Source organism: Protopterus annectens, chromosome 14.part0, assembly GCF_019279795.1.
Source record: "Protopterus annectens isolate FY-2018-M chromosome 14.part0, PAN1.0, whole genome shotgun sequence".
Taxonomy (NCBI): Eukaryota; Metazoa; Chordata; order Ceratodontiformes; family Protopteridae; genus Protopterus; species Protopterus annectens.
In genome coordinates, this window is record NC_056748.1 from 554,542,071 (window position 1) to 554,566,499 (window position 24,429).

The 24,429-nt window shown below is 38.1% G+C and overlaps 1 protein-coding gene across 1 annotated transcript in view; it reads left to right on the forward strand.

Moving 5' to 3' along the window:
* LOC122789096 (myosin-4-like) overlaps positions 1 to 24,429 on the forward strand; it is a 232,205-nt gene that overhangs the window by 196,048 nt on the left and 11,728 nt on the right. The window contains exons 31-37 of the mRNA XM_044056296.1: positions 11,969 to 12,152; positions 12,237 to 12,402; positions 17,152 to 17,276; positions 17,381 to 17,689; positions 18,077 to 18,280; positions 18,370 to 18,495; positions 18,709 to 18,879. Coding sequence (XP_043912231.1) covers positions 11,969 to 12,152; positions 12,237 to 12,402; positions 17,152 to 17,276; positions 17,381 to 17,689; positions 18,077 to 18,280; positions 18,370 to 18,495; positions 18,709 to 18,879 — 1,285 coding nt within the window. The remainder of the gene's footprint in view (positions 1 to 11,968; positions 12,153 to 12,236; positions 12,403 to 17,151; positions 17,277 to 17,380; positions 17,690 to 18,076; positions 18,281 to 18,369; positions 18,496 to 18,708; positions 18,880 to 24,429) is intronic.

Consider the following 24,429-nt stretch of genomic DNA (forward strand, 5'->3'; position numbering starts at 1 on the left):
TAAACATTACTAAGACCAACAAAAACAACACACTACATTGAGGATACAATTGGTCCCTGAACCCCAATCTTTTAAATAAAAAGGAAATAAGTCAGGAAGTACAGGATATTCTTAAAACATCCTTAGCCAATTTATCAAAACAACAACACCCTCCTGATATTGAATGGGCGACAACAAAAGCTCAGATAAGAGGTATTTTCCTCCAAAAAGCCTCTTACTATAAGAGAACCCAACTTAGAGAGGAACAACAACTAGAGGCTAAAATTAAATCATTAGAACAGGATTTAATCAAAGACTACAACACTCAAACTGAAACAGAACTATTGAAATGTCAAAAAGACCTCTTTATGGTTCACAATAATAACCTATCATTTCACAAAACTAAAATACTTGCAAAATATGCTAACCATTTACAAACACCATCACGAGCACTAGCAAGGATCATTAACCAATCTAAATCATCTTCTCAAATTTCTGAAATAACCTATGAGAATAAGAATTATACAAAAAACGGAGATATTATTAACATTTTTGAAGTTATATACTCACAAATCTATGGAGACCAAGATTCCCTCCCCACAAATGAATATAGCAGAGACTTCCTACAAAAACTTAACTTCCCGTAAATTGATGTGAAACTACAAAAAGAATTAATAGAACCTATAACTATTGAAGAAATAATAACAACTATCAATAAACTGAAATCACACAAATCTCCCAGTCCAGATGGCCTCACAGCGGAGTTTTATAAAACATTTTATCGTATCACTGCACAAATTCTATCTCATACATTAAACTATATAATAAACATAAAATTAATGATATAGACTTTAATGCATCCAAAATGATTTTCATTCTCAAAGAAAAGGCAGATCCTCAGAATCCGGATAGTTACAGACCCATATCATTACTCGATATTGATACAAAAATTCTAACATCAATTCTGGCTAATAGACTGAAAAAAATAACAGACATAATTATTTCTAGTGAACAATCTGGCTTTTTAACATCCAGGCAAGCCAGTGACAATACACTAACACTACACACGCTAATTTCATATGGTAACCTAAACAACCTAAACATATACGCACTCATTATAGATGCCCATAAGGCCTTTGATAGTCTACACAAAAATTTTATTCCAAATCTTACCCTACTTTAATATACCCCAAGAATTTATTCAGACCCTACAAACACTATACAATAACCCTTATACAACATTATATATAAACAAAATGTGGTCTAATAGAATTCAAATCAGGAATGGCACTCGTCAAGGATGCCCTTTATCTCCCTTATTGTTTAACCTATATCTAGAACCCCTATTCTTAAACAGCAAACAAAATATATACCATAATGCCCCAGTAATATACAACACAAAAATCCCCATCAGCTTTTGCTGATGATCTTAACATCTACTGTACAACGCCAACCACAGACACCAAGAAAATACTAACTGTATCGAAAACTTCACATCAATATCAAACTATAAAATAAACCTTAAAAAAACAACATCTTCCCTTTAAAAACTCCAAAACCTTTCTCACTTTTACCATTGGTAGGACAAATAAAAACTGAAGAAAAGATTAAATATCCAGGAATTACATTCTCTACAGATAACAACAATTTTTATTTAAACAATATTAAACAAAAGTGGGATCACATTCTACTTGACCTAAAGAGATGGAAAAATCTGAAATTACCACCATTAGCTAAAGTCTCAATTATTAAAATGAATATCCTGCCCAGACTATTATATATCTTTAGGTCCTCGCAGCTATTAATACCCAAGAAATTCTTTAAGCAAATTTACACTGAATTCGCTAAATTTATATGGGAACCAAAAAAAAGGAGAATCGCATATGATAAACTTATGACCCTGAAAAACAAAGGTGGTTTAGAGTTACCAAATTTTGAAAATTACTATTTAATCATAAACGCCAATAGAATCTTAAGAATCGCAAACTTCAATACATTAGAAAACATTTGGTCCCCACATTGGATAGGAGTATGTTTTAAACATATTGAAAGCCTGAATATAAATCCCAAATCATTACCTTTCCTAAGCAGTTATAATATTAAATCATATAATCTAATGGAACCCCTTAAAAATTCTGTAACATTAACACAAAATCTTTTTAAATCAGTAAATCTCCTTCAACCCATGATGATTCTACAACCTATACACAAAAAACACAACTTGAAAATTAATAACCAGTTACTAGACTTAAAATGATTCCCACTTATAATTAATATAACACTACAAGATCTATACCCATATCTAAACTGTCCCGCTCACGAAATAAGAAGCCAATTGGGCCTCCCCAAGTCATATCTGTTGATCCTGAGACAGATTAAAGACATGTGTATAAGTTACATTCAAAATATCAACATCAATAAAGATGATTTGTTGAAATGTAGTTTACTATGGAAAACTCTTCTACAAAGTAACAAATTTATAACATGCTCATACAAGCTGTTAAAAGACCTGAAATTTCAAGAACATATACTTATATCTAACTATTGGAGAGAAAAAAATATCATCAGTGGAGAACCACAAAATAAAACAAGCAATTAATCTAACAGTAAAATCCATATCCCTTCAAAAATTAGCATTTACCCAACTCATGATATATAACAATGCTTATTATACACGCCTTAGCTTGCATAAATTTAACCCTAGAAACTCTCCAACTTGTCCACATTGTAAAGGTGAAACTGCTGACCTTTTTCATATGTTCTGGAGCTGTAAATGTGTATTCAAACTTTGGAACTCCCTGAAAGTACAACTGCAAAAGATGGGCTATCAATCATCAATGCTCACTTGGGAATTTACAATATTACATATCCCTCCAAATAATTTATCTAAAAACTAAACAATCATCCTCATTAACATTTTCCTATTAATGAAATTCTACATAGCTACCAACTGGCTTACCCCATCCAAAATCTCATGGAAGAACTTTAGGAACTTGGCGATAAAACATATATTAGCCAATAAATACATAATAAATAAACAAAGCAAAAATCCCAATATCCTTAAACTTTGGGAACAAATTTTCAATATTATACTTACATAAACCATTGAATTTAAGATACAATTACAACATACATAAAAATTACAACATTAGGTAGTAGTTAACTAACTTGATGGTACTGACCCTGGAGAAAACAACTCATATTTCTTTTCATACCATTAAACTATGAAAGCATTCATGTAAATAGTGTAAATATGTTTTAATTACAGTGTTGTTTCATCAGTCGAATATCACCTGTGTATACTCCTGTGAAATGATGTGTAACGAAAAGGAAAAAATAATAAAGAATTATTACTGAAAACAAAAATGGAAAGGGATGAAAAGCATAGCGGAGACCTGAGGGCCAATCGTGAACAAGTGCATCCCTTGGTGACTCCCCTGGAGGGGGGATCAGGGCAAAGTAGTTGCTGCATTTGGTGTTTATGGATGTGGCAAAACGGTCACAGCAAGGCTGGCCCCATTCGTGGAAAATCTTTTCTGCCACTACTTATTTTAGGGACCACTCATGAGGCATCAGAATCACTTTGCTGAGTTTGTCTGCTGTCAATTTGGATTTCTCCCAGATGTGCATTGCTACCAAAAAGTATTGGAAAGAGGTCTCCCACTGCCATACTCTCAAGGCCTTCTGACAAAGGGGGCAAGATCTGGTTCCTGCTTGTTTGTTTATGTACCAAACAACTGACATGTTGTCTGTCTGTATTGCAATACTTCCCAGCGGAAAAGAGTCTTTGAATGCTTGCAATGCTAAAAGCACTGCTCTCATCTCTAGGACATTGATATGCAAATGAGCCTCATGATCCTGCCAAGTGCCCTGAACTGTGTTTCCCAAATAATGCCCCCCCACCCTATCTGAGAGGTGTCTGTGGTCACTGTGGCTAATGGCTGGGAAAGTAAAAAAGAACAACCTAATGTCACTTTAGTGGAGTAAAACCACCAACGAAGGTCTTTCTTGCAAGATTCTGTTATCCATATTTGGTGGGACATGGGTAGTTCCAGCATGAACCACTGAGTGAACAACAGCCGCTGTAGAATTCTCATGTGCAGACGTGCTAAAGGAATCAGGGTTACTGCTGCTGCCATGGTTCCCAAACTTTCAGAACTGTCCTTGCTTGTACTCTTTTCTTGTAGCTAAGGTTTAGTACTTGACTTCATAGAACTTGAACCCTTTCTGAAGGAAGTTTGGCCATCATTTTTGTTGCATCTGAATCTGCTCCTATAAAATGATATGCTGAGATGGCAACAAGGCAGATTTTTCGTAGTTTATCATGATCCCTAGGTAAGAACAGAGATGCAAGGTGGTATCTCTCACTTTCACTAGTAGATGCTTGGTTGTGGTGTTTAGGAGCCAGTCATCTAGGTATGGAGATAGGCATTTCAAGTGAGCTGTGACTACTGTCATATACTTGGTGAACACTCTGGGGAATGTAGTGAGGCCAAAAGGCAGAGCTCGAAACTGGTAGTGACTGGCTCCCAGCCGAAAGCACAGATGACTCCTGGATGGCCTGTCAATTTTTATGTGGTAGTTAGTACACATCCTGGAGGTCTATAGAACACATCCAATTGTCTTGTACCAGAAAAGGGAGTATTGACTGCAGTGTCACCATCTGAAACTTGGACATTCTTACAGATTTGTTTAGGTTGCCGAGATCCAGAATTGGTTTCAAGTCCCCTGTTTTCTTTGGGACTAAAAAGAATCTTGAGTAAGTTCTGGATCTTATTTGGTCTGCGGGGACTGTTTGGATGATTTGTTTGTCTTGCAACTTTTGTATTTTTAAAGTTGCCTGTTCCCTTTGACTGAGTGGAATGTACGGGATATTTTTAACTTTTGGGACAGGGAAGGAAAAGGGTATTGAGTGACCTCTGGATATGATGCTTTGTACCCACTTGTCTTTTGTTATAGTTAGCCAGGCTTATGGGTTCAAAGATAAGTGAATCCTGACTGCCTCCAGAGATGGACAGGTGAGCCCCCTTTCAGGAACGCTGAAAGGGCTTGCCAAGGAAAGAGTCCCTGTTGCCCTGATTCTGCAGACCCCCTCTGCTGCTTGGTTGGTGTCTTCTATTACTACTTCCCCCTCTGCCCCTGGGGGAAGATTCACTATGTGTGTCCTGGAAAGCTCTCTAGGACTTTCAAAACCACATTTTCCTCTCTTTTTACCATTTGGATAAGGTCTGGTAGGTAGGGAAAAATGGATTTCTATGGAAGAGAGAGTCTTTCCTTCTTGTTCACACCTGATTAGTGTGTCTTTGACTTTTGGCCCGAACAAAGACGAGCCATCGAAAGGGGCATTCACAAAAGAAGATTTAAAGGGCTCTGCAAAGTCACACAAGTGCATCCAGGAATGTCTCCTTAGGGAAATTCCTGAATCTGCTGCTCTGCTCACTTCATCCGCTGCATAGGAAATGAGTATCATGGAGGAGTTGACCACTGAGTTTAAGGTGGAGAGCTGAGAAGAAACTTTCTCTAACACCCTTTCAGCTACTGAACCTTGAAGGGTATCTCCTAGCTCCTTCAGGAGATCTCTCTGAAGTCTCATAAAGTGAGTTAGATAAATCAGTGATCTAAGTGCAAAAGTCGTTGAAGAAAAGATGCACTTTCCATATCTGTCTATTGTATGAGACTCCTTGTTCAGTGGATGGACAGAAGAAGACTTCTCTGAGAGTTCCTTCTTGTTAGCTGCCACCACCATACTGGCATCTACTGGGACTCCTTTTGTTAGGAAATTCTTGTCTTCTGGTGAGGTGATGAACTTATTTGGCCTCTGAGGAACAGGTTCCACTGAATCTGGAGACTCCCACTCCTTTCGAGAAACTAGGTCCATTAGTTTGTCAAAAGGCAGAGACACCCAAGTAGAGGAAGGGAGAGATCCAAAATCCTTCAGGTGTACAGACTCCTCCTCTAAAGGGTTGATGGACTTCCAGCCACCTCTCTGTTTCAGAATTTCTAGGATGTCTGCTAAGAATACATCCTCAGAAGGCAACCATGGGGACCCTTTAGAATCATCAAGCTCTGTATCTGATGTGGCAAACTCCTCTGGGGAGTCCAAATGCTTCCTCTTACATAACCTCTTCCAAGGGGCCTCCTTAGAGGGGTATTCTGGAGAGGTTTTGGAAGAGAGAGAGTCACCCAATGGGGAATCCTTAGGCTTAGGAACTCCACGTCCTCGTGGATGCTGTGGTACAGAGACAGATACCAGTGCCTTTGGGGGAAGAATTCCCAACCTGAGAGTGGACCTGTCTGTGGAGACAGCACTCTCCTCATCACCTTGAAAGTCCACCCCCCGCCCATGATCAGAGGAGACTCCTGTCTCAGAAGAACCAGAGGGAATCCCCAGAACCAAAGGGGTTGGCTCCGAGGCTGCGGTAGGAGCCAAGCTCACCTGAGCCGATGCCTGGGAGGCAAGTTTGGATCTGACAACTGTCCGATCTGACTCCCCTCCCCCGGAACCGACCGGAGAGCTTTGGCTCCTAGACTCCTCAAATTCAGATGGAGCCGAGGATATCGGAGCGAAGATCAGATCTGAACATCCTGAGATAGGTCTCAGTTCCGACAGCTCCACTGCAATCAATTCTGGACATTCTGGTTCCAAGGTCCGAGACTGGATCAGAGGAGGGATTGATGCTGAAGGGCTGGGTTTGGTCAGCTCCAAAGCCCTCTGGGTTGGATCTGACAACAGTTTGGTGAGTGCCGGCATGTGATCCACATCATCATTGGACAGGCTCCTGGAAGATCAAGTCAAGGGGGTGGGAGATTTAGAGGATTCTAGAAAAGGAGACCTCAAAGGGGATATACTGGTTCTAATTCCAGGGACCGGCTCTGCAAATGAAATTCCATCGGCACCAACATTGAAGCAGCCAAGGTAGCTGGCTTCTCGAGCCCAACAGCCTTCGGGTCCAGAGCTGAAACTTTAGGTAATTTTTTTATGGCTCAAACTGAGCGCTTGAGGATGAGGACCTTTTCCCTTGGCTTGTCAGACTTAGAAGAGGGGGATTTGCCCAATTTTGAAGGACCCTGACCTTTTTCTATCACTTCAGGAAAAAGGGGTCTTTATCAGGCCTTTAAGTATCAACTTGTTTTTTTTCTTTCTAGCAACACTCTATGACTAAAAGAGTGACAAACAGCACAGGACTCTTGCAAATGAACTCTCCGAGACATTATGCACAAATTGTATGGCCATCAGTAATGGACATTTTCTAACTGCATTTAACAAATTTCTTAAAGGAAAACAGCCCTCTAATTTAAACGGGCTAAGACAACTTAATTCAACAAATAGAACAAGAAAAAATACTTAGAGGAGATTCAACAGAAGGAGTGCTAAAGGCTGTTCTCTAACTTAAACAAAGTAGCCTTGAGAGAATAAGGGAAAGAAAGCCATCTAACTAAAACGGGATTCTAATTATCAGTATGAAAACCAAGATGGGGAAAAAAGGACTTATGAGGAAATGACGGCCAACAGCAGTGAAAAAACTCTGGAGAAACCACTAACTACATAACAAGTTAACTCAGCTAATAATTGTTTAACAATATCAAGAAGAAAAATGTCTACTTAGCCAGAGCCAGTAGGAGAGCATCCGATCTTGTTTAGTGGCAAACGAGATCTGGGGAACTCTGTTAGTGCATGATGGGATAGGGTTTTAGCCACGAGCTAGTAGAGGACCTTGAGCTTTTGTATTAGGCCAAGTCGATCCGAGGATTGGATCCAAATCCAACCTGCGAAGAATGAAGGCGAGATAGGACGTCACATCAATAATTTATATCGCAATCAATAGCATATTACATAAAACATTAGGAGTCTGGATTAAAAGGTTTAGCAAAGATTTTACTATTAATTACATATTATGCATAATATTTTCAGTGACTGCAGAAACAAACATAGATGTGAGGTAGGATTCATGAACTAAAATACAAACTGATATAAATTGCTAAGTATTAGTTGCCAAAATACATATATATAGCAAAGTGTGGAAGCCTTTCTGAATTCAAAGAAAGCCATAATGCAGTTCTTTTGCATGAAGATAGGCCACATAGTGGCAGAGTGTCTCAATGACTGGACTTCCTGCTAATGAAGCAGTTTGGGATCTTAATGAATCCCTGGGAGTATGAGTAGCCAGACAATGTGATTCTTGAACATCTCACCACTGTTTATTTAATTATTTATACATTGCCATTTGATTACCAGGAAAGCCTGACTGGGTACGAGCCCATTTTCATCAGAGGCCCAGACAGAAAAGCACCAGAGTATTACGAAAACATTTTAAGAACAATAATTTTACAGTCTTTAAAAACAATACAAAAAACAACTACAGTTTAAATAATTATACCAAATTAGACACAATATGAAAACATTGGTTAAGAACAGTTATAAGTTATATGACAATAATTTAATATTTAGAGAAATTGTATCCAGTTTATAGAGAAATTAAATGTGAGTTAGTATAATAGAAACAGGAATTCCAATATGAAATAAAAGAAAAGCAGGATTATGGTAGATTTAGAGAGAAAGTGAGAGGACAGAAATTGATAGAAAAGTAAGGAAGTGTAAGGTATAAATAGCTGTTTGTTCATATTTCAGGATACAGTATTATTTTACTGCACAACTGATATATAAGGTTTTAGTCCAAATTATTGTATTAAAATGGAAGATAGCATTTATATATTTATTTATTAACTTATTTTCTTATTTGTTATTTTTTGTTTGATTTGTTGTTTAGGTAAATGGGCTGGTTCTGGGACCTTATATATGGGTCTCCCTTAGAATATCGAAAGCTAGCATCATTGAAGACTTATTCATTGAGATGACATATTGGACCTGATCATCACCAACATGGGGACTCTATGTTCCATACCAGAGGTATACCTCTCATTGGTAAGATCTGACCATAAATTAATCACTATGGACATCCATATCCCGCCTCCCCCCCCCCCAGCAAAGGAAACCACGGTCAAAAACTTCTCAAAAGCAAGCTTCCCACTTGTCAAAACCGAGGTGGAATCCTTCAAAGCCCCAGTGCCAGTGGAAAATACAGCCCAAACTGCAGAATCCTTTACAAACGCATTCTATGGATACCTACAAGAATACATGGATCATGCTAGCCCAAATAAAACCAAGACACACTCCTCCAAAGGCAGGAGACCTGTCTAGTGGACCCCAGCCATAAATAAGCTGTACAACAGAAGGAGGAAGCTACTACATGATAGAGCAAAATCCCTGAAAGGGAAGGCAACTCTGATCAGTACTAGCAAGAAACTACGATCCGTCATAAAATCATCAAAGGCTAGCTTCGAAAGAAAAATTGCACAATACGCTAAAGATAATCACAAGGCTTTCTTTAGTTATGTCAGAAACCTGGGTGGAAACTCCCAGATATGCTTTGAGTTAGTGCAAAATGACAAAAAATAAACTGAACCCACAGATATTGCCAACATTCTGGCAGACAGGTTCAGTGCAAACCCCCCCCCCCCAAATGAGCAAATGACTATCCTAACAGAGTGTAGCCTCCCTGACATCACAGATGCACAGGTGAGAGCTGCCCTCTCCAAAGCAAAAAACACAGCATCAATGGGACCGGACGGTGTCCCAGGCTGTGTTTTAAATGAGCTCCAAGAAGAACTGAACCCTCACTTAAAATCACTGTTCAGTCTCAGCCTTACAACAGGATATGTACCCAAAGAATGGCGTACAGCAACAGTGGTCCCACTCCATAAAGGTGGTGCCACAACGGACCCCGGAATCTATCGCCCTATAAGCCTAACTAGCCTGGTCTGCAAAGCTATGGAGCGTATCCTCATGGAACTCATAAACAAAGACATTGGGAACCTCTGAACACTGGATCCTACCCAATTCGGCTTTGTTAAGGGCAGATCTTGCCTCTTGAACCTGGTCAATTTCTTTGAAACAGTCACCAAGGCCATAGACAAAGGGAAGGTAGTCCACACAGCCTACCTTGACCTTGCAAAAGCCTTTGACACAATACCCCACTCGGGCATCATAAATAAGCTCACCAGCCTAAATATCAACCCCTATGTCACAAGATGGGTTGCAAACTGGCTTAGGGATAAAACCCACATGGTCAGAATTGCAGGTGCCATGTCAGACTCTATACCAGTTACAAGTGGCATCCCACAAGGCTCAGTCCTGGGACCTCTCTTGTTCAGTATATATTTCTCTGATGTACAGGCTAACACAGGAGGACTATGGCTGACAAAGTTTGCAGATGACTGCAAACTGGGGGCCATAATCGACTCGCCGGCTGACACAAGCATCCTCCAAAAAGGTCTCACAGAGATGGATAACTGGTGCCAGAGCCATGGCCTAAAGCTAAATGCCAAAAAGTGCATAGTCATCCCCTTTGAGAAAAACAAAGTGCCCACAAATTACCACATAGATGGTAATCCATTAAGTATGGAAGAAGTAGTTAGGGATTTGGGGACCCAAGTAGATTGCAACCCCTCCTTTGACAATCACGTTGCCAAAGTGGTAAGAAAGACATTCTATATAGCCCACCTTATCACGAAGGGGTTCACATCTAGATCAAGAGAGGTCATTGTGCCCCTCTACTCATCACTCATCAGGCCCATAATTGAATACAATGCCCCATTTGGGATGTACCTTACCCGACACCTGCTACAACTAGAAAGACCCCAAAAGTACCTCACCAAGAGGATCAAGGGACTCAAACAGATGCCCTACGCAGTTAGGCTAAAGAAACTCCAGCTCTACTCAGTTGCTTACCGCCTACTCAGAGGCGATCTGTGCCTGACGTATAAAGCCATGTCCAACCCAGAATTAATGGACATGCTCCACCTCAAGAAATCCAAATCCATCAGAACTACATGCTCCAGTGACTTAAACCTCAGCACAGAAATAAATGGAACATGCTGGAGGGACAGATTCATATCCCAGAGGCTCCCCTCACTCTGGAACAAAATCCCAATCCATGTCAGACAGAGCCCCTCAATGACCCTCTTCAAGAAGAATCTTGACGTATGGATGGGAGATCATAAATTTACCCCTGGGATCTCTTCTGTGTCACTGCTAGACAGAGGCACGGTAAACCAACCTTAAATGGGCTATCTTCTGTGACCTACTATACAGAGGCACAGTCAACTAATCTAAGAAGGGTGGCGAAAGCCAAACACACTCTGGCTAGGCTTGTAAATGCCCTAGGGCAGATAGCCTAGTATCAACCTATGAACCCATGGAGACGACATTCACGAAAACCGACTTCAGCTAATGACTGGATGAATGAAATCCTTCACAGGGTAAGAACTAAGTCACCCACACACACAAAAACCCACCCAGGTGGGGGGCTGTACTCCCCCCAATTAAATATACCAACTCCAAGATTGCACTACAGTTTGGGAAAGGGCAAAGTTCACCTTCACGACCAACAAGTTACTTACCCTGGGAAGGATTTTATTCATCCGGTCTGTCAATGAAGTGGGTTTTCGTGGATGTCATCTAGATGAATCAATTTTCGGCAATGTCAGCTTTCGATAGTCTATGGTAGACCCATAGAGGAGTGGAGGTCCAGAGCAGGTCTGGGTCATGTAGGCTAGCATGTCCTATGCACTGCATTTCTATGTAAGAAATACCACCTATTCACTCTCTCTCTATATACATATAGATATCTTTATATATATATATATATATATATATATATATATATATATATATATATATATATATATATATATATATATAATTTATACAAAGAAAATAACTATTTCTTACCATATTCTTTGTTGACATCCTTTTTTGGTTTCTTTCTTCCACTGATTTTTCTTAATTTTTCTCTTGTTCTTTTACAATTTATAACTTTTCTGTATTTGCCTCTTGTTTTGCCCTTCTGTAAATTTATTTTTTTATTCTATCCAATCATCTTGTTGTTTATGTCAATTTATCAATCTATGACATCATGCACTTTTGCAGAAAAAAGCTAGCACAGCGTCTACAGGAAGCAGAAGAACAGATTGAGGCTGTAAATTCCAAGTGTGCCTCACTGGAGAAGACAAAAGTGAGGCTGCAGAATGAAGTAGAAGATCTCATGCTGGATGTAGAAAGATCAAACGCAGCAGCCGCAGCTCTGGACAAGAAGCAGAGGAACTTTGATAAGGTAATACTGAGTTTATTTGAAGTTAACACTGTTCATTCACTTTTTCGTTCCAGTTATTCAAAAATGCAAATCCATTGTTTCTAGATTCTTGCAGAATGGAAACAAAAGTATGAAGAAAGTCAGGCAGAGCTAGATGCAGCCCTGAAGGAGTCACGTTCTCTGGGCACAGAACTCTTTAAAGTGAAGAATGCTTATGAAGAATCTCTGGATCAACTTGAAACTTTGAGAAGGGAAAACAAAAATCTTCAGCGTAAGTTGACATCTGTTACATTTTAGTATATTTGATCTTCAAGTATGGCTAAAGCTGTTCTTTAGTGTTGAATAAAACAATGTGAGTGGGCTCCCTACTGAAATTCTCAGACTCGTAACTCTGATTGTCAGAACTATGAAAAAGGTATGAAAATGCTAGAGAACAGCAAATTCTGAACAGTTGCTTTTTTGCTGAAGGCAATTCCTATTAAAATATTATACACATGAACTCATATTGGAAATCCTATCTAACCATGCTAAAACTAAACACTCAGATGACAATCAAAATTATTGGTATGTACATTTCCCTAGGTAACAATGCCAAAACACTGAACAATATCCTCTTCTGGGTCTTTTCAAAAATCTCTCCTGAAACCATAATATTATGTGATGTTGATATAAGCTGCAAAGCATAAAATCTGAAAATCCAACTTATACTTTGCTTCTGTAAATGTTGACCCAACTTATAACCACACCAACAAGATATAATAAAACCACATCCAGAGAATCAACCCTCAAATGGATCATCCTCTCCAAATAAATACCATCCCATGGAATTCTTTCAGATAGCCTAAGTGATTAATTACCAATCTACCCCATAAGGTACCAAAACAACAGTTCCAAAGTACATCATTATAGCCAGGTAAGAAAACCTACTACTTTTCATGATTATAAATACACTATATCTCCCTAACTGGGACTTTCCTCATAGATGTCTCTGAGTTCAATATAATCTTCTTAGGTGTTCTGAATGCATTAACACCCCAACCCCCCAGAATAAAAGAATCAAAGCTGGCCCTGATTCAAGTCTATCCTTTCTAGTTTTAACAACTCATGAAATAAACAGAAAAAGACATGGAAGGTCTGGACAAAATATAAATCAGTTCCCACTTTATTAGCATATAGACAACTAAGAAACCTAACAAAACAAATTTATCTGCAATGATAAAAAACAGTATTACTCAACCAGTATAAATACACACATTAAAAATTCAAAACTGTTCTGGCCCTTATTCAGCAAACTGTTAAATTCAGGACAAATTTCACAGCAAAAAAAAAAAAAAAAAAAAAAAACGAAAAAAAAAACCAAGCAGACAGAAACAAAATGTTACCAAGGCCAGCAATTCAATACCCACTTTATTACAGTACGGTTGTTAACCAACCAGGAGAGTAATCAAGCTCTTGATGCCCCTACTCAGTAAAACAACTTCCTTCAACATTTTTACTTCCAACCAGTTCCTACAGACATCATCAAAAAATACCCCAAAAACTGAAGTCTACAACTGGCCCGACAATCAACCTGCTGAATATCTTAAAATACCAACTAAGGCTATTGCAAATTCAGTTTCACTTCTAATAAATCTATAAATATTTGGTGCTCCCTCACTATGGAAAAACATCATTCATTATTCAATGTACAGGGGTGGAATCAATACAGATCTTTCAAACTACAGGCTAATTGTCATTTTATCACCTCTAGCAAAAATGTTAGCAACATTTATTCATGCACAAATTCTCAGCCATCTAATGGATAACTGGCTTCTATCTTCAACCCAGCAGAGCATCCGTCCCCTTCAAAGTACAACTACTGCTTTGCTGAATTCTGGTAATGCTCTCAACATACACAGAAATGTTGGAAGTCTAGTTTACACCATCTTCCTAGACTTATCAAAGGTTATTGATATTACCACCCACCAGAATCTCTTACATAAACTTTCATCCTCAGGACTCACTAACTCTTCACTGCAATGGTTCAATAGCTACCTCTCAAACAAAGCAAAGGCAGTGAAATGGAAAAATGATTACTCCACCTTCTTGCATGTAACTGTTGGTGTCCCAGAAGGATCTGCATTATGTCCCATACTTTTCAACATATTCATTAATGATCTCTAAACTGCTACCTAAAAATGCTACCCTAGTTCAATATGCTGATGACTTGACCCTAATCTGTTCTGCCAAATCTCACTCTAAGCTCTAATATTTTATACAACATTCCTTTATATCGATTGCAACATGGCAAAAAAATTCACAACTAATACTAAACCCTTAAAAAAATTACATCTCTTTACCCCAAAACACATCTCTAACAGGACTATCTACTATCATCTCTGCCAACAACACCGTGATACAACAAGTAAACCACAAAAAATGACTGGGTGTAATCAATGATGACTAGCTGAAATTCAACCACCTTGTATTATACATGGCTAAAAAAATCATCAAAAACTATATATATTATACAGAGTAAAAACCTAACTCACTGACATAGTCCAAAGATATATAGCTTCTGCTTTTTACTGCCATCTCCCCTCTATGCTGCCCCAAAGTTTACAAACCTTCAAGTCTCACAAGTGTCTTAACCTGAGCTCTATTATACAATAGCCCAATGTGCAGTAAACTATAACAATAAAACACACCACTGCCTAGCCCTTAGAGAATAAAACTGGTTAGAACTACCACACCACCTAACTCTTTCACAGCTATCTACAATACACACACTTCACTATAAACCAGAAACTCACCCAACAACTTAATATAACACTTCTCTCCCAACAGAATTTTATGCTACAGAAAAAAATGTAGAGAAAAATCACTAACCATTATAACCAAATTATCTAATACTGCAGCTGATTCTCAATATTCAGTCTAACTAAACTTCAGAACTACATCCCACAACCACTGAAATTCATTCAGAATGATAAATAATTTAAAACACAATTCATTCAGAATGATAAATAATTTAAAACACAATTCATTCGGAATGATAATTTAAAACACAATTCATTCAGAATGATAAATAATTTAAAACACAACTAAAACTTCAACCAGATCAATGGATCTGCCCCTGTATATCTACAAGAAAAATGCCACTGTTATCTTCTGCTTTACCGTGTCATCAAACCATTCTCCTCATTCAGTATCCTATGCGCCACAACCAGTCTTCACCAATACCTGAATAGTTTTACTACTATCTTCCAGACATATGCACAGTTTTGTGACACTGCTTTCCCACCTCTATTCTTCCAATATAGGCCATACAATAGACACACACACACACACACACACACACATATATATATATATATATCAATATATATATATATATATATATATATATATTGATATATACTTTTCTATGAACCTACTTTACACTCCACCTCTTAATTACAATATTATCTAATTAGCAAAATAATGCGTAATTGTTAATGCATATTACTTGATGTCTGTTCATGTATATAACCAATGTCTTGTATTATGTTGGAGCCTTCATTAAAATGAAAGGGGGGTTGACTAAACCTTGTCAGATATATAAACCTTGTCAGAGATATATATCAACTCCAAGACTGCCGTACATTGCAGAAAAGGAAATACTCCCAGAAAGAGCAGTCTCAGAAGTGGTGTATAACAAGCCCGCATTTGTGCTCATTTGGTCTCCCTTGTAGTTACAAGTCTTCCACAGAAAGCATTTGACAGTATTCTACCAACCATGTGTTGGCCAAAGACAGTATTCTACCAGCCATGTGTTGACCAATGACAGTATTCTACCAGCCATGTGTTGGCCAATGTCAGTATTATACCAACCATGTTTTGGCCAACGACTGTATTCAATAGCCATGTGTTGGCCAATGACAGTATTCTACCAGCTATGTGTTGGCCAGTGACAGTATTCTACCAGACATGTGTTGGCCAATGATAGTATTCTACCAACCATGTGTTGACCAACGACAGTATTCTACCAGCCTTGTGCTGGCCAACGACAGCATTCTACCAGCTATGTATGGGCCACCTTCTCATACAAATTAAGTTGGCAGAAGCCTGAATTTATGAAATGATAACACTGTGGTTGTTTTTTTTTTTTTTTTTTTTTTTTGCCTTTGCTGTAAGTGTTGTGACTTTGGAGTTAATTAAGTTAATTTCAGGAATGCAGTGGTGAAACATTCTGATGCAAAGATTGGGGGCCTTGCCTACCACAGAAATATGGGCCATTTCAGAAAGAAAGTTGCTTGCTCTTTTATCACTTGGCTCACTTTTTACTAAATGGCTTTTACTCAGTTGACACAGATCCAGTATTTGATTATTCTGAAGGAGTTATCTGCTGGGGTACAGACCTCTGAATCTTCCATGTTTGAGTTCATTTATACTTTTCACTTACATTTGTTTGATCCTGAAATTCAGGGAGCTCATCTTGTGCTGTGCAGCCAGGACCTAAAAGGGGTTATAATACCTACCAATACTATACCTATCCTGTATGGTCTGTACTGGGGCGAAGGCAATGAAAAACCTATCTTTCTTTTAGTGTACAAATGTCTTGCATTTACAAGGACTTACTAACAAGATCTGGTTCAGTTTTACTGCCATGGTTTATTGTCTTTACTTGAGTAACAAGGAACTGTAACTGATGCCAGTGTATGGCTTTACACACCGCCACTTTGGAAGAGAGTACTCAGTTACTCAGAAGTATTAAACTGTTAAAGCTCTTCATTCATTAGTTGCCATGACACAGCTGTATCTGTGAGTGTTGTGGGAAATGTCGTGCAGCAAGGGATGATTATATATGTAAATAACCTGTGTGTGTCCCGTAGTGAAACCTGGAACTTGCATTATTATCACTGCTGTAGAATAAACAATACATATACTTGTAAGCAGCAATTTCATTGTACATACTCAAAGGACAGTTTAGCTGTACTTGTATATATATTTTCATTTACTAAATCAAAATAATTATTATTTTTTTCTTTTTTATCCAAAGAGGAAATTTCAGATCTAACTGAGCAGGTTGGGGAATCTGGTAAGTATATCCATGAACTGGAAAAAGCAAAGAAACAGATAGACCAAGAAAAGTTTGACATTCAAAGTGCACTGGAGGAAGCTGAGGCACGTATCTAATCAACTCATACTTTTTTATTTAATTTAATATGTGAGGCAATTTTGTGTTTTTAAACAATGTAACCTACTAATGTAGTAATTATATTGTACAGGCATCTTTGGAACGTGAGGAAGTTAAAGTCGTACGAATTCAGGCTGAGTTAAATCAGGTGAAGTCAGAGATTGACAGAAAAATTGCTGAGAAAGATGAGGAACTTGATCAGATGAAGAGAAGCCATCAGCGGGTTGTAGAGTCTATGCAGAGTGCACTAGAAGCTGAAATCAGAAGCAAAAATGATGCCCTGAGACTGAAAAAGAAAATGGAAGGTGATCTTAATGAAATGGAAATTCAGTTAAGCCATGCAAATCGTCAGGCTGCTGAAGCACAAAAACAGCTTCGAAATGTACAGGGTCAGCTCAAGGTAACAAGTTAATTTATAGTCTAGATGGTCGTCCATGCTGCATGCTTTTCTGCAGCAATTTTTAAACTTTGTGACTAGGACTTTTAGTTACAAATGTCTGAACACTATTAAATAACTATAGTGTAATCTAGGTTGTTATAACAGATGGCACAGAATTATCTCTTTCTGGGTGGGAATAAGCATGTAAAATGAAAGTTACTAAAATGCTAATAACAAGGGCTCTTTGAGATGGGTATAATTAACTTGGTGAATTATAATGAACAGCATTATGTTTAAGGCACATTAACAGCGTATGTAAATCAGAATAACATTGACTCTACACAACAGCATATTAGGGTGTATCAAGCCATATAGTGGGACTGACATGGTATCTGTTTCATTTTTAAGGATGCACAACTTCACTTAGATGATGCCATTAGAAGCAATGATGACTTGAAGGAACAGCTTGCCATGGTAGAGCGCAGAAGTAGCCTCATGCAGGCTGAGATAGAGGAAATGAGAGCTGCATTAGAACAGACAGAAAGAGCTCGGAAAGTGGCTGAACAGGAGCTCTTGGAATCAAATGAACGAGCACAGCTTCTGCACTCTCAGGTAGGATCCAGCATTAGCTGATGCAATCTGTGATCTTCTATGGTCTTTGCTAAATTATCATTATTAAATTAATTTTCTCTCAATACCAGAACACTGGTCTACTTGCCACAAAGAAGAAACTAGAAACTGATGTTTCTAATCTTCAAAGTGAAGTGGAAGAAGCAATACAAGAAGCGAGAAATGCAGAAGAAAAGGCTAAGAAGGCCATCACAGATGTAGGTCTTACATTATTGTTTGTTTTAAATGAATTATAACAAAAGTAATTGAGCTTTGCAGGACAGTACTTCCTGCTTATGCTCTCAGTATTTTATTTTTATTATGTGCTGTCAGTCTTGTTTCCTTAAATAAGAAAAGATTAGAAATGTAGCAATCATTCAAAACTGACTGCATTGATGTGTTTCTGATATGTTTTTGAATGTTATCTGCAGGCGGCCATGATGGCTGAGGAGCTGAAGAAGGAACAGGACACCAGTGCCCATCTGGAGAGGATGAAAAAGAACCTGGATCAGACCATTAAGGATCTGCAACATCGTCTGGATGAAGCAGAACAGTTAGCACTGAAGGGCGGAAAGAAACAGATCCAGAAGCTGGAAGCTCGAGTATGTTCTGTGTGGTTACTACTGATTTTGTGACTTTTGAAATCTTGCTATATAACTGTAGAAAAATTAAAACAGCTCTTATGCTGCATAACTGAAAATAAGCATTATTTGATCAATTTTTAATACTCTTAATGTATACAGTATTGTGGGATATTTGTATGACTACCATAACTTAATTTCCTTAATGGTCTTGGAAGAGAAAATAGGCAAATACCATCTTGGCTGATGGGCAGAAATGTAATACACTATAAAATAATTCTTTAGCCTAATCACAAAATCAGGGTAATTCAACCTATAAAAAAGGTGATTCTCTGCCATAAAAACTGCGATGCAACAAAATGTAACAAATACTGTGACACAATCACAGTGAGTTCTTTTGCTTTAAAATATTTTATAATACAATATTTACTGCAAGTTACTTTGGCACAGTACTGCAGGATGTGCTATACGTTTTGATGCACAGTTGTTGCATTATTACTAAAGCTGGGTGACTCTCTGATTAGGCAGATCATAGGTTTGGAGTTCATATCTGAAGCTTGTTAGCATAAAGGCAGTTTTCTTTTCTTAGGGTTTCCCTACAGAGCAATGAAGATCAGCTAATCAGATTCTAACTGCCCTCCCCCTGAAAAAATGTCAAAAAAATCATACTCTAGCACAGATCAGTGGTTAGTTTGTTAGGCACAAAAGGCTCAGTTTGTGTGAGTCCAGTGTGCATTTTAAATAATCTCCTAGGGGTTGTCCCCTTCACATGGGAGCTTCAAGCCCTACGCAAAAAAGCCTGATTCGATATTTAAAGGGGATTGTAGAGAAGATTCTTTCTCTATCTACTGAGATGTTTTTTTACAAAGCATCAGGCATTGATTTTTCATATGGAAATTATCTGATCACATTGTTACTGTGTCTAGCCTATAAATAATAACCAGAGAAAGGCCATATGTTTCAGACTTGAGAGGTTTGTTCCACTTTGCAGTGCCTCCGTACCCAGAGGTTTTATTTTGTAATGCTGATGGTACGTTAGCCAGTCAGTGTGTTGGCAGCACTAATGCTCATGACTTCACTGGCCCTGTTTCAGGATTAAACATGTATGACAACCTGGTCTCCAGAAGGATAGATGAGCACTTCATGGGTTCCTTGTTCTTATTATTATGCTCTAATAAAGACATGTATGCCAATAATTTCACTTTTATTTTATTTATTTATTTATCCATTAGTAGTTTTTCTGGATTTATCTTAACAGAACCTATAAACCAAAAAGTGGGGATAAGTAAAAACACAGAATGAGTGTGCCACACTGGGGATAAGTAAAAACACAGAATGAGTGCGCCACACTGGGGATAAGTAAAAACTCAGAATGAGTGTGCCACACTGGGGATAAGTAAAAACACAGAATGAGTGCGCCACACTGGGGATAAGTAAAAACACAGAATGAGTGTGCCGCACACCTTCTGGACTGAAGTTGTCCCTTCATGTCTGAGCGAAGTAGTTTAATTTGATATGTGATGTGGAAGAAAAACCACTGAAGTACTGAAGCAGCAAGACACGTGCTGGAAGATGAAGTGACTTATATAATCCAGGGTGATAGTAGCATGTTATATCACTTCAGGAGAAAATGATAAAGAGTAAAGAAATCAGGCATCATGGCAGTGATGTACACTGCAAACAAACGAGGCACTCTACTACAGAGTCCTGAGGCTCACGGAACAGGGAAAGATGCTACAAATCCAGAACACAACCCCAAACTGAAATTAATTATGCAGTTTTCTTAGTTAAAAAATAAACCTCTAATTTAGGTATTAATATACACTATTTAAGGAATGCAAACAATTTGTATGAGTTCTGCTTTTTAATTTATAACCAACTACTTTTTCACAGATATACACATAAAATGGGAGAAACAGGAAAGTTCAAAGTCAAAATCAGAGGCATTTCTGAAAATATTTAATTCATAGCCTTACTCTTCATCTTAAGCAGCTTGTCTACATCTAGATTAGGCTTAATCATACGTAAATTGTTTGGTGGCACTGATGTAATAATGTAGTCTGGAAAGACAAATGACAAGATTCTGTTTGTTCTACAAGATTTTACACTTGTTCAATTTGACCATGAGAGGCAGTGAGTTATGATAACACGGTTGGCATGTGCAGGGCTTAAGGGTTTTAGGAAAATAGTCAGCTGGTTAGAGCAATGACAATTTCGACACTGGTGTTTTAACACAGTTTACATGATCTCTTAGCAGGATACGTTTGTCATATTGCTGCATTTAAACAACTCTTTTGGGAAATGTATTTGCCTAGCTTGGCAGTTAGTATGTTAAGTTACAAGAGACAGACAGCTTATAGGGTACTGACAGAATAAGGAAAGGTGAATAATAGGGAATCAGGGTGGGCTCTACAGGCATTGCATACTTCCTTTGTTACAGAACTGGGTATAGACTGTAGGGCCAAGAGACCATAATGGACTTAGCTTGAGTATAGGGGGAGCAGTAATATACATTATCTGGTGTGAAGGGGACAAGGGGACATGAGTAACAACAGTACTAGCTGGTGTGAAGGGGACAGGGGGACATGAGTAACAACAGTACTAGTTGATGTGGAGGGGACAAGGAGGGACATAAGTAACAACAGCACTAGCTGGTGTGGAGGGGACAGGGGGACATGAGTAACAACAGAAGGAGGGAGTAAGGAATCCTATTTTGTTAGTAAATAAAGGAGCACAGTGCAGCTTCATAGCAATGAGAATATAGACTTAAATCCTACCTCATGGAATGCAGGGCAGTTTGTAAAAGAAACAGAAGTTGGAAAGGGAAATGCTATAGTTCTTCAACAGGTTAGATTTCAAAGGAAAGAGCTCATATATGCCTCTTTATTACAGCTTCAGAAACAATTCTAGCTCAGGTCCAGTATTCCAAACTATCAAAACAAAGCTGTTTTGCTGTGATCACAGTTTCTCTGTTCTTGCTTCCAAACTGTGACAATCACTCCCTTCAAGCCTAAAGGAGAAATCCAACAATATGTTTCAGATCCCAAATCAAACATTTCCTGTTTAAACAAAGAAGATGAAAGGGCCATACTGTGAATCACATTACTTAACCTAAACTGCAGACTTCTAGCTGTTACTCCTTCCATGAATTCACTCTACCCTATGGTTAACCACCACTTTATATATGAATATATATATATATATATATATATATATATATATATATATATATATATATGGATTACCTTCATTTGATCGACAGCCCATTTGACTGAAACCCATTTGATTGAAATGTAATTTGACTGACAACCAGTAATTCAGTACACTTCAAGGCAAATAACAGGGACTGGTCCCCCTCCCCAATGTCGTGCAACCCTGGAGTTGGTATATATAGTTAGAGGGGTGTGGGATGCTAAACCCCCCCACATAATTTCCTTTAAAAGAAGAAAATAACACAAAAGGTACAGATTTTCAATGAAAATAGGACAGGGGCTTCACCCCCTACACCCCCCTAACTATATATACCAACTCCAGGGTCGCACGACCTTGGGGAGGGGGACAAATCCCTGTTATTTGCCTTGAATACTGGTTTTCGATCAAATGAACTTTCAATCAAATGAGTTTAGATCCAATTAAATTTTGATCAAATGAAGGTAACCCACATATATATATATATATATATATATATATATATATATATATATATATATGTATGTAAAGATTTTAACTTCTGCAAAGGAATGGTTATCTGCCACCTTAACGTGCTTGAATAAACTTTTTTAAAAATGTCTACAAGGTGTTTTATTCCTCTTGCTGGGAGGGGATTAGAAGCATTATCCTAGATCTAAGAGCTAAGATGACATCTTCTGGGCTTAACTTTGCTATTGTTTTATGTTTTTCTCTTACCCTCTAGGTCACAGGTTGGATACCATACCCAGCTTGAACACCAAGGATTACTTGTGTTTTTAAATTTGGGGAATAGGGGAGTGCCAGATTTCCATCTCTTTGCATTGGCAGATACTATAAATAATATGCTATGGGAAACTAAAAAAAAAAACAGAGGCTTCTGTAAAAATCAAAAAGGAAGCTAACCATATCACTCCAGAGAGCTATGTAGGAGGAGGTTGTGAACAAAAGAAGGAAGGCAAATAACAGATTTTTGTCAGATAGACACGTAATGATAGTGAAGCAGCTCAGAAGAAGGAGAAAGGAAAACAGAGGTCTAAACTGTATCCTTGCTGGGGCAAATTCATGGAATCAGTGGTACATTAGAGTTGGAGGCTTGATGACAGAAAGTGATGCTTTGAAACATAAAGGTTAAAAAGAACAGAGATTTTTTTTAGCAGCAGATGACAGTAGTGGGAGAAGGCAGTCTGCTTATTTGCAGGCGTTTCGCTCCAGTTTTTCATTGCTGAAAGTGAAGTGGTTTAAGTTTTAGCAAGTGAAAATTGCAACTAAGAGCTGATTTAAGGGAGTTCTGACCCACATCCAGTCATGTCAGCACAGGTTTAAAGGACTCCACAATCGACGAAAATGCTAACATATGTCCTTGTACTAAGTTCTAGCATTGCATATCAAGTTACATTACAGGGCATGGAATTCTTTATCAGGATATGGAAAAATGTTGTTAAATGACTGAGAGGTAGTAGCTTGGGATCATCATATCTATTTGATTCAGAGGTGGTTTTATACACCAGAGCTCTCCTGCAGAGCTTGGAAGATAATTAGAAGACAATGTTGGAGATGTGGGGAAGCTAGTGCATGAATGTTACACATGCACTGGAACTACAAGGTGATGAAAAATATTTATAAGAGAAAGGTGTTGTTAAGAAATTAGTGATTTGTTCTTTTTGGGTTAGGCAGTAGACAGCAGGGCTGGAAAGGTGATGAAACAAAAAACAGATTTTGCTACTAGGCATATGCGTAAAAAGTCTATTTGCCAAGAGGTGGAAATGGGACCTTTTGTGGTCAGGAGAATTACGAAAGAATGCAATTTGAAAGTATACAGGGGGTGAACTCTGCTCAAACAGATAGGGGATAAAAGAACAAGCAGGTGCAGAAAATGCTTCATAGGTATCAGTCAGGTGACATAGTGCATATTTTGTTTGAGGAGAGTGGCTTCAAGAGAGCTGGGAGTTTAAGGATTTCTATAAACCAACTTTTCGTTATGGATTCAACAATCTGGACTGCGGCAGGAACTTCTTTTCAATTTCTGTGTAGAATTTTTAATTGGGTTATGAAGATCAAGGGCAGTCTACAAGAGAAAAGTAAACATTTCTCCTTTGTACTGCCTGATATTAAATGACATTACAAATCTGCATGATTTTTATATATCATAATTTTTTGCAACTCTACAATCTTACTATGTTTATGCAAGTTGTAAAATGATATAGACAAGTGTGTGTGTGTGTGTGTGCACGCACACACACACATATACACATATACACACATATATAACTGACAGATGGTTGCAGTTTATTCTTTTGAATGTTGACTTGCTTGAAAGAATGTATTGCTGTTTTTTTTTTGTCGACATCATAGAGTTATAGTTATGGTTAGGGCATGAGTAAG